This window comes from Cetorhinus maximus, chromosome 17 (assembly GCF_964194155.1).
Source record: "Cetorhinus maximus chromosome 17, sCetMax3.hap1.1, whole genome shotgun sequence".
In the NCBI taxonomy this organism is placed as follows: Eukaryota; Metazoa; Chordata; class Chondrichthyes; order Lamniformes; family Cetorhinidae; genus Cetorhinus; species Cetorhinus maximus.
Window position 1 is genome coordinate 104509919 of NC_135895.1, and position 16323 is coordinate 104526241.

Here is a 16323-nt window from a genome sequence, read left to right on the forward strand (position 1 = left end):
TTGGGTTTATGGAATAGAGACAGAGTTCTTTTTAAGGTAAAAAAAATGTAAAGTTTGTGCAGATCACAACACTCAGGAACCAGAGAAAAGAATTGTCAACAATAACGATGAGACGATGGTAAGATCTTGTCTTGCAGGAAACTAGAGGTTCTAAGAATTGTTTTTTTTTGAATGGTTAAAATAATCCTCATGAGAATTAAACATTCCTCTATCGTATGAATGCACAAAGGTGGGGTAAGAGTTTGGCTATAAAGAATTCTAGCTCCTGCTTTAAACTAGCTTGGATCTACACAGCTGTGACAATGAGGAAACAAAGAATTATCATCCAAGAATTAACTGAAAAATGAATAGGACCTGTTAAGGCCTGGAATCAGATGGAATGTTTGATCTCTTAAAAAAAGTTCAATGTTGTTGTTGTAGAAAGTAAAGTTTCTTCAGTGCTCGTGTATGAGATGGGATAATAACTAATGGGATGTATAAATTGTATGAGGAAGGAGCGTTTGAGGGTAGGAGACAGATTTAAGGAAGAACACATAATGACAAATTGGGATTAAACATGGTGGCTGTTTTAACCTTACATATGTATCAACTAGAAGCTGGCCCACGTTCTCTCCACCCAGTGACCAAGGGGACTGGGAGATATGTGCCCAGACAGGGAGTGGCAAATGGAGATACTCCCACAACCATGACCACCCACACTACCCCGGTAACATCAGCCCCTGGAACCACAATTATAACTACTTAGGAACCCTTAAGGTGCCCTTGGGCCCAACCTGGGCCCCAGAGTGGACTTGTGGAGCGGGACTCCACAGAAACTTGTTTGAGAACACACATCGCGAGATAATCTCAGTCATGCTAAATATTAGTCAGATGGAGCTGCCGGAGTGGTGTGAGACACAGGTGAGGTCCTTCTATCTCTGACTCCTCGGTATGGAAGTCTCCAATGCCCTCCAAGATTGCACAGTCGAATATATCCTGCCGTATTTGAAATCTAATTAATATCGTAGCCACCCTCTATGGCGCAGGGACATCTACCGTTAACTCCCTGGATATAGCGGGGATAGATGACAAGGTTAATAACTTGACATCCACATTATGGGACCTTATTTTAAGAGCCAATGAGTTGGAAAGGCAGCAGGAACAGACAGAAGACAGCCTGGCCGAAACCTTATTGGGATCCATGCAGGTTTTAGAATACCACGCCCACACCATTAACCAGGTGTCAGCATCCCTACATCAGGCCTCCACACGTACAGGCAGGGACCGGCCTATGAGGTAACTCGTCCAACTCCAGAATGGAGATGTGCTGGGGGACTGGATCACGAATGGCAAATTGCAGACCTGGACGCCCGAAGGTGGAAATTGCTCCTAATGTACCCTGAGAGGACAGATACAAGCATACCCGACAGCCAATCACTGTGTTACCGCCCACTTGCGATTAATAGGAATGGTCCTGGCCATACTGAGTTTTCAGGAAGGAGCATTCGAACCCTCTACGAGGTAAAAGAATATCAAGATCATAAGAGATAGCAATTGGCTAAAGCACTACCCTGTACCCAGATATGTAACCCAGAGGGGATCCCTACTTACTGGAATCTCGCTGCTTTAGATGTAGGGAGAAAGGGAATAATGTTGTCTGCTCACATCCCATAGGAATGGGGACAAGAGCCGTGTGCAGTTTTAACACCACCCAAAATTGTACCATTGAAATTTCCAATGCCCACCACAAACCAACATAGGTGGCATACCGTGGAGAAGGTGAATACTGTGTGACCACCAGTGAGCCTCAATACCAGTGCGGTAACATCCACTGCCCAGTGATCAACTCAAGTCTCTGCTCCCACTCCGGGTTCCAACAACAATCGGATATTTGGCAATAACCCACATCTCGCCTCCTCGTAGGGAGTGGATAAATATAATTGATGATCCAAAGGAGAGCTTACTGAGGTACCTGCTTCCCGAGTGGAAGCAAATCCCAAAGTGCCAGAAGATCTACTGAAGTTGTGGAAAGAGGCCCAGGCAGCAATGAAGCAGTATTGCCAAATTCAACAGGAGGTCAAGCAACTGGGAGAGGATGTGAAAACTAAATTGGAGGACGGACCATGGTGGTGGGTGATTTGGACTGGGGTATTAGGGTGGACATTCACCCTTGGATCAGAATTACCTCCCATATACTGGTGGTAGTACAACTGCTTATTGCTATTGGTACTGGAACCAAACCATTGCTAGAGGAGTAGCCAAAGCACTGTGCAAGCCTGGGGAGAAACAGAACATGCTAGATGTAGTGTAGGAAAAAGCAACCATGCGAATCTAGCCGCCTGCCTGGCCAGCAGCGATGGAGTGAGAAGCATGGGATAGCTTAGCGTTAGTTGGCCATCTTGGGGGTTAGTAGCCAAGGACCAAAAGGGGAACCGATTTAGTGAATCATGTGATCACCCAAGCTTTTGACCAAGTTGTTGGTTTATGTTTCCAAAAAAGGACCTGCTAGAGAGAATGTATTAAGGAATGTGACCTTTTGGGTCAGGCTAAGAAGTCGATGAATGATCTATGAGTTGTATTGTGATAAACTGATTGCCTGAGATCAGGCAAAGATATGCAGATGACTGGGCAATGCAGTAAAATGTCAGGATAAATAAGCAAAGTTCATGTTTTTGGAATAAACTGCGATGATTGTTTGTGCTAAAAGTCAGGTCATTCTGTGATTATTTTGTAAACTCCTCTGTAATTGCAGACATAACGAACTAGATGTACAAGATAAGAATATTGTGAGTTAATGATGAGGAATCACAAAGATGGTATACGTAATTTACAGAAACTGTGTAACTTTGAATTGCCTCTGAGAGCATCCTGAGATGGCATTCCCCTGTGCTTATAACTGTATTAAATAAACTGCTAAACTGCTGCTTAATTCACTTACAGCTGACTCTGTGTCGAGTGTCTTTAGATAATCCACAACAACGACAATCAAGCATGATAGTTTCATGGAGAAGAATTCTCCCCCCATTGGCGCGGGGAAATGCAGGAGAGGGCACGTGCAGGCGCACCTCCGATCGGCACCCCATGCATGCGAAAGAGCGCACTCATCTCCCTGAGACTAAGTGCTGCCTCAGGAAGATCGGCGTCAAATTTAAAAATGGTATATGTACAATTATCAAATTTCACTGACATGTCCCTTCATGTGACACTGTCACATGAGTTGGGACATGTCCATCATTTTTAATCAAACTTTTATTAAATTTTTAAAAACTCTCATGAAACCTCATCCCGCCCGTGGATGAGGTTTGATGCTTTTTCTGAAGCCCGCCCGGGCTCCCGGCCTGCCCGGCCTGCCTGCCCGGATGAGCAGGTCCATTGATTACTTGAATTAGTTTTTAAATGGCCTCAATTGGCCATTGACAGGTCGGCGGGCGCACAGCTGATTCCGCTGCACCCCCACCGACCTGAAAATTGAAATGATGTGGGATGACATTGGGTGTTCCACCCGACATCATCCCATGTCGTTTTACACGTCGGCGAGTGGGCCCCGCCCCCCCGGTCGCCAACCTAACTATCCTGGCCCTGGTCACTGTTGCTAAAACTAGCTTTCAATTCCAGATTTTATTAATTGAATTTAAATTACATCAACTGCCAAAACATTACATCTGGATTACTACTCCAGTGACATTGCCGTTACACCACCATCTTGCCCTGTATAAAGAATAGAGAAAGCAGCATCAAAAAGATCACTCTTTCAAGTTGAACCATGGCAACAGATTAGAGGCACATGTTCAAACTCGTGAAAGGCAAACACAAGCCTAAGGTCAAGAAATGCTTCTTCACACAATTATCCCTGTGCTGTAGGCCTTTGAGTTAAAAGATTATGAATTGAAACTAGACTTCAGGATTTAAGCACATAATCTAGGATTTTACTTCAGTGTAGTATTGAGGGAAATAAAGTTATTGATTACATGTTAAACGGAAGCCTTGCTTGTCCTCAAAGAACTCTTGACAAATTTGCTAGAGTTCTTTGAGGATATAACAAGCATAGTTGATAAAGGGGAACCTGGTAGATGTAGTGTATTTGGGTTTCCAGAAGGCATTCAATAAGGTGCCACATAAAAGATTATTACACAAGATAGGAGCCCACGGTATTGGGGGTAATGTATTAGCATGGATTGAGGATTGGTTAACCCACAGAAGACAGAGAGGCGGATTAATTGGTCTTTTTCAGGTTGGAAAGACGTAACTAGTGGAGTGCCCCATGGATCAGTCCTAGGGCCTCATTTACTTACTATCTATATTAATGACTTGGAGTGGGGGTGGGGGGGGCAGAGTGTAATGTATCCAAATTTGCTGATGATACAAAAACATATGGTAGGGCATGTTGTGATGAGGACATAAGGAATCTGCAAGGGGATTTGGATAGGTTGAGTGTGTGGGCAAAAACTTGGCAGGTGGAGTTTAATGTAGGAAAGTGTGAGGTCATGCACTTCGGTAGGAAAAATCAAAAGGCAGACTATTAGTTAAATGGAGAGAGATTTCAAAAAAGTACAGCACAGAGGGATCTGGGTGTTCTTGTGCATGAAACATAAAATGTCAGCATGCAGGTGCAGCAAGTAATTAAGAAGGCAAACAGAATTTTGGCCTGTATTGCTAAGGGGCTGGAGTTTAAAAATAGGGAAGTCTTGTTACAACTGTACAGGGTGTTGGTGAGGCTGCACCTGGGGTACTGTGTACAGTTTTGGTCCCCTTATTTAAGAAAGGATATACTGGCATTGGAGGCAGTTCAAAAGAGACTTACTAGGCTGATTTCTGGGATGAAAGGATTGATGTATTAAGAACAGCTAAATAGGTTAGGCCTTTATTCATTAGAGTTTAGAAGAATGAGGAGTGATCTTATTGAAACATACAAGATTCTGATGGGGCTTGACAGAGCAGATGTTGAGAAGATGTTTCCATTGGTGGGCGAATCCCGAACAAGGGGACATGGTTACAGAATAAGGGGATACTCATTTTAAAACTGAGATGCGAAGGAATTTCTTCTCTCAGTAGGTAGTGAATGTCTGGAATTCTCCACCTCAGGGAGCTGTGGAGGCTAGATCACTGAGAACATTTAAAGAGGAGGTAGATAGATTTTTGAAATATCAGAGAGTTGAGGGCTAAGAGGAGCTGGCACGAAAGAGTTGAGGCCTGGGGCAGATCAGCCATGATCTTATTGAATGGTGGGGCAGGCTTGAGGCTGAATGGCCTACTCCTGCTCCTATTTCTTATGTTCTTATGTATGTCTATTTAAGGTGGAGGGATAATTCCCTTGGCACAGTTTTAAAAAAAGGGCAGAGAGTTCTCCAGGTCTCCTAGCCACAACACCAAAACAGATTAGCTAGTGATTTACAAAACAGAAATACTGGAAATACTCAGCAGGTCATGCACCGTTTATGGAAAGAGACACAAAGTCATTGTTTCGGGTCAAGGAGCTATCATCAGAAGTGGGAAAACTTGACAGTTTTGCCAAGTTTATATTTTCTGGGATGCCTGTGTATGAGGTTAGTGTAGCCCAGTAAATCTGGTCTTTGTGGAGGGTGTAGAGTTCTGAATTGTTATGAACGGAAAGGTGAGTCACTCCCAGTTAGAACAGTTTGACAGGAAATGTTCAATTTGTAGTTACTGGAAGAACTTCTCTCTAATTTTGCAGTCAGCTTTGAAGACTCAAAACCCTTTGTGTTTTCAATGAAACAAATGTATCCACAATGAATGAATTTTGTACCTACTGTACTTTACTACAAACACTACTGCCTAATTTGTTTCGAACATAATGAGCTAGAAATTGGTCTACGTCTTTTTTTTCTGGTTGCAGGAGTCAGATTCAGGACCTGCAAACTTGATGTTACCTCTTCATTTATCTGATTATCGTGCCGGTGCAAGTGTGGCCCTCGCTATTAGCTGCCTGAGTAGTGGTTGGATCTGTATTCTGTGCCCAATGGGTTAAATTTGACTTTGTACGACAGTGTGAAGCAGGAAAAAGTGAACATCCCTCCTGATTTTAATTTTTTATTAAATTCAGTGGAAATAAAAGTGAAGAAAGATGTAAAATGAGCCGTTAACTCACCATCAGGTTTACACAATGGTACAAAGTCAATATTACCCCTAGACCCCTAATGGTCCCACCTGAAATTCCAGTGTAGGAGATAGAGAAATTTAAACCTGGGAAGAATGAGCCACTGTAGAGAAATTTAAACCTGGAAAGAACGAGCCACTGTTAAGAGCCTACTTTTATAAGATTGCAGTAATACAATTTGACTATATTCATATAGGTATCATTTTAGCTGTATAAAAAGGCTTGGGTGTAACTTTTGTGTGAAATTAACAGTAATTAAGAGTCTCTGAGGTACTTTGTGGTTATAAAATAAATTGAAGTCAAACGCATAATCATAGCAGTAATAAGAATTAAGGCTGTCTTCATTTTTTGACTTTGAATTTAGCATAGTTTACTGTACATATTGATAATACATACTTGCAGTTTTCTGTCACAGTCTAATTTATTTTTAAAAATTATTTTATTCTATCCAAGACAATTCCTCAGACAGCTGAAATGGCTTGCCAAAATTTTAAGAATGCGGATACTCCCACAAAAGAACCTTTCAATGCATTTCTCAGCAGGAGATTGGGCTTTTATCTTCAGAATCAAAATACTAAAATAAATGGCTTTTCATGGAGACCTTTTCAATTCTGTCCCTCTCTTATCTCTCAGCTGCAAGCTAAACCACCTTAGCACAAGCAAAAAGCCTCCCTTCCTCCTCCTTTCCCCCTTCCCCCTCCCATGCCAGATGAATTTTGTATGTTTTCTAGGGCTCTGAATGCATTACTGTCTCGAGCAAGGACGCAGAAGGAGCTTGGTACAGGCTGTGCCCTCAGAGACTGCAGGAGCCAACAATAGCTAGAGCTTTGTTAGGATGCAAGGCTGGCATACGGACAGTTCCCCCAGTGAGACTTGAGCAGAGACAGAGTGAGCAATCTGGCTTCACACAATCTGATGTACCAAGAGATACCCGAGAGTTTTATTCAGAGCATTCCTGCTCCAGTGCCGACCACCGACAGCAAGAAAAGCCATTTTAGAGCTTCATTTACATTGTTTGCAAGTGCCAGAAAGGTAAGGATTGTGCATTGTTAACTGCCTTGTGGTCTCTAAGTATGAATTAAAATGCTATGTTACCATAGGAGATAGTCCTTTATTAATATGAAATAATATATAAGAACAAACCTTTCCAAGCCTCTGCTTCTCCTATTTCACCTTGCTTGGTGAGAATGATTTCTATTTGTTTTTCAATCTAACATGGATGAATGTTGGAATGTTGACTTTGCTTATTTCCCTTGATCTTAGATTTGTGCGCAGAATGTAAAAATTATTATTAAAATCAAATTAATTGACAGTTTGAGGGGGTTCTTTAGAGATGTTGAATCTTAAGTAACTATCTTTCTTTAAGAAGACAAAATAAAGATTTTATGCCTGAATTTTTTTTTTCATATAATCTTTTGGGCACTTCACTTCATTCCATCCCATGACAAAAACGCACTGAAATAGACCACCTATTTACTTGCCTTCTGAGAAAGCGAGAAGGCTACACATCTAAAGTGAGGCTACTAAACCTGAATATGCAGCCAGGCATCACTTGCCTGTTAACTAGAGCTGAACAGCTGGACAGAATCGTGTAATGTTTTCTTACTGATGCTATTCCCTGGATAAGCAAATACCAAACTTGGTGCACAGTGTACTGTATATCATGACTGAATGTGACTTCCATTCAGGGGCACGGTTGTCAAGGTCTTCATTATATGTGCTTAAAATGTTGAAGTGTTGACATATCCTGGGCATCAGTCAGCACCTAAACTCATTGTTATCAGGCGTGCGTAGGCTGCACACAGCTAGCTACAGCCAAACTTCAGGCTCTGGTTACATTTGCAGTGTCTAAAAGAGGCACATACCTATGGATTTCTAGGAAGCAAAGAACTTGCATTTATCCAGTCCCTTTCACAAGCTCAAGATGTCTCAAAGCACTTCACAGTAAGTCCTTTACATCTGTAAGCACTGTTGTAATATCGGAAATGTGACAGCCAGTCTGTGCACAGCAAGGTCCCAGGAACAGCAATGCAATAAATAAATTAATGTTGCTTGAGTGAAAAATATTGGCCTTGCCATTGAGAAAACTCCCTGCTCTTCTTCAAATATTGGATCTATTACACCCAGGGACAGTTTTCTAGAACAATGTGTTGTGGATCCAAGCAGGGACCAGGCTATTTTGGATCTGGCAATGTGTAAAGAGGCAGGTTTAATAAATGATCTCAGAATAAAAGATCCCCTAGGAAACAGTGACCATAACATGGCAGAATTTAGCATTCAATTTGAGAGTGAGAAACTTGGGTCAGAAACAACTGTGCTAAACTTAAATAAGGGTAACTATAAAGGAATGAGGGTAGATTTGGCTGGGGTGGATTGGGAAAGGAGTTCAGCAGAAAAGACGGTTGATGAACAATGGCAGACATTTAAGAAAATAGTTCATGACTAACAACAAAAATATATCCCAGTGAGGAAGAAGGATTCTAGGAAAGGGATAAACCAACAATGGTTAACCAGGGAAGTTAAGAATAGTATCAAATGAAAGAAAAAACACACAACGTGGAAAAGGTTAGTGGTAAGCCAGAGGATTGGGAAAGTTTTAACAGACAGGACCTTGGTATAACTTCCCTTCAGAGAAACGGCACCGAGGACAGTGCAGCACTCCCTCGATATTGCACTGGAGTGTCAGATTGTATGATGTGTTTAACTGTCTGCAGCAGGGCTTGTTCTACCTCAGAGATGAGAATGCTGCCAACTGAGTCAAGGCTGACACCTAGAAGGTGGAAACACGTAGAACTGGATAAAATACAGGTCCACATTTATCAGGCTTTCCTTTCAAAATGCTTCAGCTTCACCTATCATGTAATTTTACCCTATAACTGCCAGACCACAATACAGACAGATGCTTAAATACGTCCCAATGAGCTCTGAAAAGAGCAGACCTCCTTAACACCTTTTAGAAAAAGTAAATGAATGATCTTTGGGGAAATAATGGGCAGTTTGGTAGTGATTGACACCAGCAGTGTTTATCAATAGGGCTGCATTGGAAAAAAACTTAATTCCAACATGGTTACAAAGTATTATTTTTAACATCAACACTACCCTCCCCACGCCCCCCTCAAAAAAAGAGCTGACAAAGTGAAATTGCTTCACAGCTAAAGTATTACCACTATGCAAAGATAGATTGTATTTGGAGGCAGTGCTTTGGCAGACTGGTTGGGCTGGAATAAACCTCACCGTTATAGCCCTAGGTTTTTTCGCATTCTTAGCTCCAGTTTTCTCAAAAGGAAAACAAATGGCTGATTTTCTGAGTGATGGAGCATATCATCACTAAGACATCTGCACAGCATTCCATCCTGTAGCATTTACAGAACCTTTTCAATCCAACTCTGATTGCATTCATTGCAATTGGTCCACTGCCTGCACAATGTGCACATTTCAAAGCAAAAAGGGAAGCTTTGATTAGGCTTTCCCACAGATCATTTCTACCACTCTTTCAAGCTGTGTTACTTCTAGCAGAGGCCCTTTCCTTCACATATTTATCACCAGCCCCTGTCTTTTCTGTCAAATTTTTCAAATATCTTATGCTTTATGCTGAAACTTAAATTGAGTCACGTAGTTCGTTGAACTCATTTTGCAACCTTCAGTTTGTATTTCCTTGATCTCACACAGTGGCAGCAGTGTGTACCATCTACAAGATGCACTGCACAAACTCACCTAGGGTCCTTAGGCAGCACCTTCCAAACCCACGACCTCTACCATCTAGAAGGACAAGGGCAGCAGATTCCACCACCTGGAAGTTCCCTTCCAAGCCTGACTTCCTGACTTGGAAATATATCGCTGTTCCCTCACTGTCACTGGGTCAAGATCCTGGAACTCCCTCCCTAACAGCATTGTGGGTGTACCTACATCACATGGACTGCAGCGGTTCAAGAAGGCAGCTCACTACCACCTTCTCAAGGGCAATTAGGGATGGGCAATAAATGCTGGCCTAGCCAGCGATGCCCAAATCCCTTGAATGAATTAAAAACAAACCTCTTCAACTCCCTCCTTTGCCATCAAAGGCCATGCATAATTCTTCATTGAGGATGGTTTGAAAGGCCTTGTTTGCAACCCTTCACCAGTGCTGCGCACTAATTTGATCTTTGAAGCTTACACAACGTTAGCCTTGGGTGGCAGGCTCTCTAGGTTTTTTGCTCTCTCTTGTGGGTAGCACCAAGGCTCTGCTGGATGCCTCACCTGAAAGGTGTGACAAGTATCAAGAGCTTATTATATGGGAAATGATGAGAGTCCACCATATTAAGGGGATGCATCACTCAAGGTGTATTTACAAGAGATTGAAGGAAACATAGATCCTCCAGAGCATCTAACACAGCGGATAACAGCTTGGGAAAAAAACCTTATGGATGAACCTTATGACAAGATGCCTGCACAAATACATTCTCCAATTCATAAGGCTACATTGCCATTTTGCTGTTAAGTTAACACTAGCTGTTAATGACATCTCTGCTGGCTCAGCCACAATCATTGGATGGATGCCGACTGAATACCCAAAGACCTTCTGTACAGTGAACTGGCCCTTGGATTACGGCCTACTGGGCGTCCATACCTCCACTACAAGCACACCTGCAAGTGAGATATGTAGATGCCGGACATTGACACTGACGGTTCGGGGAGAGTTGCTGATGGCCGTGACCTCTGGAGGCTAACTGTTTGGAGGGGCATAACTGGAAGAGGTGAGCAGAAACGGAAACTCAGATGATCAAGAAGAGGGCCCAGAGGGAACAGAGATCAGTGAATCCTGTACCTTCTCAGCCCACTCTCTTACCCTGTAGCAAATGCAGCAGAGACAGCCGTGCCAGAGTGGGGCTCCTGAGTCACACTAGATGATCTTCAATAGAGAGTTGACTACCATGGCGCGAGCAATCGTCTTGGGATGGGAGGCTTTTATTTTGTTCGTTATTTTATTGATGCAAAACTATTTCTGCTATCAACGTATCTGCAAACTGTTTCCTTTCTGGCCAGTTCATGATTATATTGAGGTATAAAGAACAATAAATACACCTTGGAACTAAGTGCTTCTCTGGCTCTTTCAACTGTTAATGGCTGTCACCCCACCTGAGTGCAAAGTCACCATGTATTATGTACTCGGAACAAATTAATGAATCCAATCATATGAAAGTCTTTTGTCTGAGATGTTAAAGGCCAAAATAAACCAGCTTAGTACCCTAAATGTAAATAGCAAGCAGAGAATTTTCAAACAAATTAACATGTTTATTATTAATATTACACAAGGCAATTTCAAACCAATTCTACCCATCAATAAAAAGGGGTCAAAGTCAGAACACAGTAGGTACTAATTCTATGGCCAATCATGTCAAAAGTTGTGAAACCTATAAGAAGTGATACTATCAATGTGAATCACAAACCTGGAGCAGTTCCCCACAACATTGGCAAGATGATATATTCCATTCTCTCTGATCTTCTTCTTGTATCTGTGACTTGTGAAACTTGATGTGCATCTTTCTCAGGAGATGCAATCATTGACTCACAATGAACAAATGAACACTCAACTTTATAGTGAGATATTATGTCATGTAAATGGACCTGGTTCCATGCCTCATTGAAGAGCTCATCAAATGATAAAATTTGCTTTACCGATAATAATCCATGTACAGAATGAGAAATCACCTATCTGAGAGATAAGCAGCAATAGGATCACAAGGATAATTGGACAGGATTGAACAAGGTAAAAACCTTATCAGCACCAGTGGTAATCTCTCTTGATAAAGTTTTCCTCATTCTATCAATAATGTCAACTCTACTCAATTAGAAATATTCAACTCCTGGTCGTATTGATCATAGCTGCAATGTATAGTAAAGTATACGAGTGCAAGCATATGTAGAGATCCTCCCAGGAAAATGAGATTTCAAACTTGATCCCAGTGTCACGATTAGCCACTTTGCATTGTATGAAACCTAAATATGCTCAGTGAGCAGATATCATTCTCTGCTTGATAGAGAAAACCTCTCTTTTCCTTCCTTATTGTCCAAATCCATTCAAGATCTTGGGGATATTAATTTTTTTTATTCATTCATGGGATGTGGGCATTGCTGGCTAGGCCAGCATTTATTGCCCATCCCTAGTTGCCCTTGAGAAGTTGGTGGTGAGCTGTCTTCTTGAACTGCTGCAGTCGATGTGGTGTAGGTACACCCACAATGCTGTTAGCAATGGAGTTCCAGGATTTTGACCTAGTGACAGTGAAGGAACAGCGATAGATTTCCAAGTCAGGATGGTGAGTGACTTGGAGGGGAACTTCCAGGTGGTGGTGTTCCCATCTATCTGCTGCCCTTGTCCTTCTAGATGGTAGTGGTCGTGGATTTGGAAGATCCTGCCTAAGGAGCCATGGTGAATTCCTGCATCTTGTAGATGGTACACATTGCTACCACTGTGCATCGGTGGTGGAGGAAGTGAATGTTCATAGATGTCGTGCCAATCAAGCGGACTGCTTTGTCCTGGATGGTGTCAAGCTTCTGTGGGAGTTGCACTCATCCAGTCAAGTGCAGATAATTCCATCACACTTCTGACTTGTGCCTTGTAGATGGTGGACAGGCTTTGGGGAGTCAGGAGTTGAACTACTCATTGCAGGATTCCTAGCCTCTGACATGCTCTTTTAGCCACAGTATTTATATGGCTATTCCAGTTCAGTTTCTGGTCAATGGTAACCCCCAGAATGTTGATAGTGGGGGATTCAGTGATGGTAATGCCATTGAATGTCAAGGGGTGAAGGTTAGATTCTCTTTTGTTGGAGATGGCCATTGCCTTGGCGCGAATGTTACTAGCCACTTGTCAGCCCGAGCCTGGATATTGTCCAGGCCTTGCTGCATTTGTACATGGACTGCTTCAATATCTTGGGAGTCATGAGTGGTGCTGAACATTGTGCAATCATCAGCGATCATTCCCATTTCTGACCTTATGATGGAAGGAAGGTCATTGATGAAGCAGCTGAAGGTAGTTGGGCCAAGAACACTACCCTGAGGAACTCCTGCAGTGATGTCCTGGAGCTGAGATGACTGACCCCCAACAACCACAACCATCTTCCTTTGTGCTAGGTATGATTCCAACCAGTGGAGAGTTTTCCCCCAATCTCCATTGACTCCAGTTTTGCTTGGACTCCTTGGTGCCACACTTGGTCAAATGTGGCCTTGATGTCAAGGGCAGTCACTCTCGCCTGACCTCCGGAGTTCAGCTCTTTTGTCCATATTTGAACCAAGGCTGTAATGAGGTCAGTGGCCTTGGCAGAACCCAAACTGGGCATCAGTGAGCAGGTTATTGCTAAGCAGGTGTCTCTTGATAGGACTGCCAATGATCCCTTCCATTACTTCACTGAATTAATGAATTCGAGAGTACACTGATGGGTCAGCAATTGGCCGGGTTGGATTTGTCCTGCTTTTTGTGTACAGGACATACCTGAGAAATATTCCACATTGCTGGGTAGATGCCAGTGTTGTAGCTGTACTGAAACAGCTTGGCTAGGGGTGTGGCAAGTTCTGGAGCACAAGTCTTCAGTACCATTGCTGGAATATTGTCAGGGCCCATAACCTTTGCACTATCTAGTGCCTTCATTCTTTTCTTGATACCACGTGGAGTGAATCGAATTGGCTGAAGACTGGCATCTGTGATGCTGGGGGCCTCCGGAGGAGACCGAGATGGATCATCCACTCGACACTTCTGGCTGAAGATTGTAGCAAATGCTTCAGCTTTATCTTTTGCACTGATGTGCTGGGCTGCCCCATCATAGAAGATGGGGATATTTGTGGAGTCTTCTCCTCCAGTGAGTTGTTTAATTGTCCACCACCATTCATGACAGGATGTGGCAGGGCTGCAGAGCTTAGGTCTGAACCGTTGGTTGTGGGATCGCAGAGCTCTGTCTATCATTTGCTTCTTATGCAAGTAGTCCAGTGTTGTTGTTTCACCAGGTTGACACCTCATTTTAGGTATGCCTGGTACTGCTCTTGGCATGCCCTCCTGCACCCTTCATTGAACCTGGGTTGATCCCCTGGCTTGATGGTAATGGTAGAGTGGGGGATTTTCCGGGCAATGAGGTTACAGATTGTGTTTGAGTACAATTCTGCTGCTGCTGATGGCCCACAGCGCTTCATGCATCCCCAGTCTTGAGTTGCTAGATCTATTCAAAATCTATCCCATTTAGCACGGTGGTAGTGCCACACAACTTGGTGGAGTGTATTCTCAATGTGAAGGTGGGGCTTCGTCTCCACAACGACTGTGTGGTGGACACTCCTACCAAGACTGTCATGGACAGACACATCTGTGACAGGCAGGTTTGTGAGGATGAGGTCAAGTATGTTTTTCCCTCTTGTTGGTTCCCTCACCACCTGCTGCAGACCAAGTCTAGCAGCTATGCCCTTTAGGACTTGGCCAACTTGGTCAGTAGTGGTGCTACCGAGCCATTCTTGGTGATAGACATTGAAGTCCCCCACCCAGAGCACATTCTGCACCCTTGCCACCTCACTGCTTCCTCCAAGTGGTATTCAACATGGAGAAGCACTGATTCATCAGCTGAGGGAGGGCAGTACGTGGTAATCAGCAAGAGGTTTCCTTGCCCATGTTTGACCTTATGCTTTCATGGAGTCCGGAGTTGATGTTGAGGACCCCCAGGGTAACTCCTTCCTGACTGTACACCACTGTAAGATATGATTCCATGAGGATGACTATGTCAGGCTGTTGCTTGACTTGTCTATAAGGCAGCTCTCTCAATTTTGGCACTAGTGCCCAGCTGTTAGTAAGAAGGACTTTGCAGGGTCAACAGGGCTAAGTTTGCCATTGTCGTTTCTGATGCCAAAGTCGATGCTGGGTGGTCCATCTGGTTTCATTCCTTTTTTGAGGCTTTGTAGCGGTTTGATACAACTGAGAGGGCCACCACATTGCTGTGGTCTGGGGTCACATGTAGGCCAGACCAGGTAAGGACAACAGATTTCCTAAAGGGCATTAGTGAACTAGATGGGTTTTTACAACAATCGACAATGGTTTCATGGTCATCATTAGACTTTTAAATCCAGATATTTTTTATTGAGTTCAAATTCCACCATCTGCTATGGGTGGGATTCAAACCCGGGTCCCCAGAGCATTATCCTGGGTCTCTGGAATACTAGACCAGCGACAATACTGCAACACCATCGCCTCCCACTCTTGGTACAATTCATACTAGAACCAAATGATACACTGATATCTAGTCAGTTTGTTAGGTTTGCAGATTAATGCAACTGAAGTAATAACAGGTGCCCGAGTGCTTAAACCAAATTTCCATAAGGATAATAGAAACACTGGAACAAAGAAGCAGTGTCACTTTGACAATCAAGCTAAAAGATTGACTGCCTTAAAAATATCAGTGGCAAATTTTCACAAACCACTTCAGATATCTGTGAAATGCTGTCTCAGATAAGGTCATCACCTGGAAGTCTTTCTGTCGTATATAGAGTTAAGCACCTCTTGCCCAGTCAGGATTGAGAAGTGTATTTTAGGCTATCCAAACCTCTTAGGATTGCTGGGCTAATACTATTTCTCCAAGTCCTCCTGAGACTCCAGCAAACACCAATGGCTCTACTTCTTTGTTGCTATGTCATATGGAGCAAATTTTTAAAATACTTTTAATAATACATTGCTGAGTAAAAACTAACACTGGGAATGATTGACCAATTTTATTTTAATTTGCATAATACTTTCTAAAGGAACCAATAAAAAAGAGTGAGAAAAAAGTAACTTTCTGAAACAAGCTCGATATTCTTAATAAAAGCAAAATGCTGCAAATGCTGGAGATCTGAAATAAAAACAGAAAGTGCAGGATTTTCTCAGCAGGTCTGGCAGCGTCTATGGAGAGAGAAACAGTTTCGAGTCGAATTATGACTTTTCTCCAGAACTGAAGGAAGGTGGAAATGTTTATGCCATTGATAGGGGGAGGGGGAGGAAGAATAAGGGGGGAGGTCTGGGATAGGGAAGAGGGCAGAAGAGATTAAATGACAAAGTTTTTGTTTCAGATTTCCAGCATCCGCAGTATTTTGCTCCATATTCCTAATGGTCAAGAGAAAGAAGCAAAACACAGTTTACTTAGTTGGCCCCCTATCGAGCTCTCCTGTCACACCCCCTTCAACTAGCTTATATATTTTTTCCAGGTAATTCTGTTTTTGTTTTGGATTTCCAGCATCCGCAGTAG

The 16323-nt window shown here is 42.9% G+C and overlaps 1 protein-coding gene across 4 annotated transcripts in view; it reads left to right on the forward strand.

The window, feature by feature from the left end:
* The first annotated feature begins 5551 nt into the window (after positions 1 to 5551).
* rgs8 (regulator of G protein signaling 8) overlaps positions 5552 to 16323 on the forward strand; it is a 60139-nt gene continuing 49367 nt past the window's right edge. The window contains exon 1 of one of the 4 annotated variants that reach the window (XM_078561762.1): positions 5552 to 5590. In XM_078561762.1, the coding sequence (XP_078417888.1) occupies positions 5579 to 5590 (12 nt within the window). In that variant the 5' untranslated portion in view covers positions 5552 to 5578. Of the gene's footprint in view, positions 5591 to 6716; positions 7127 to 16323 lie in introns of those variants that run through there. The other 3 variants (XM_078561760.1, XM_078561763.1, XM_078561761.1) reach the window with 3 other exon arrangements.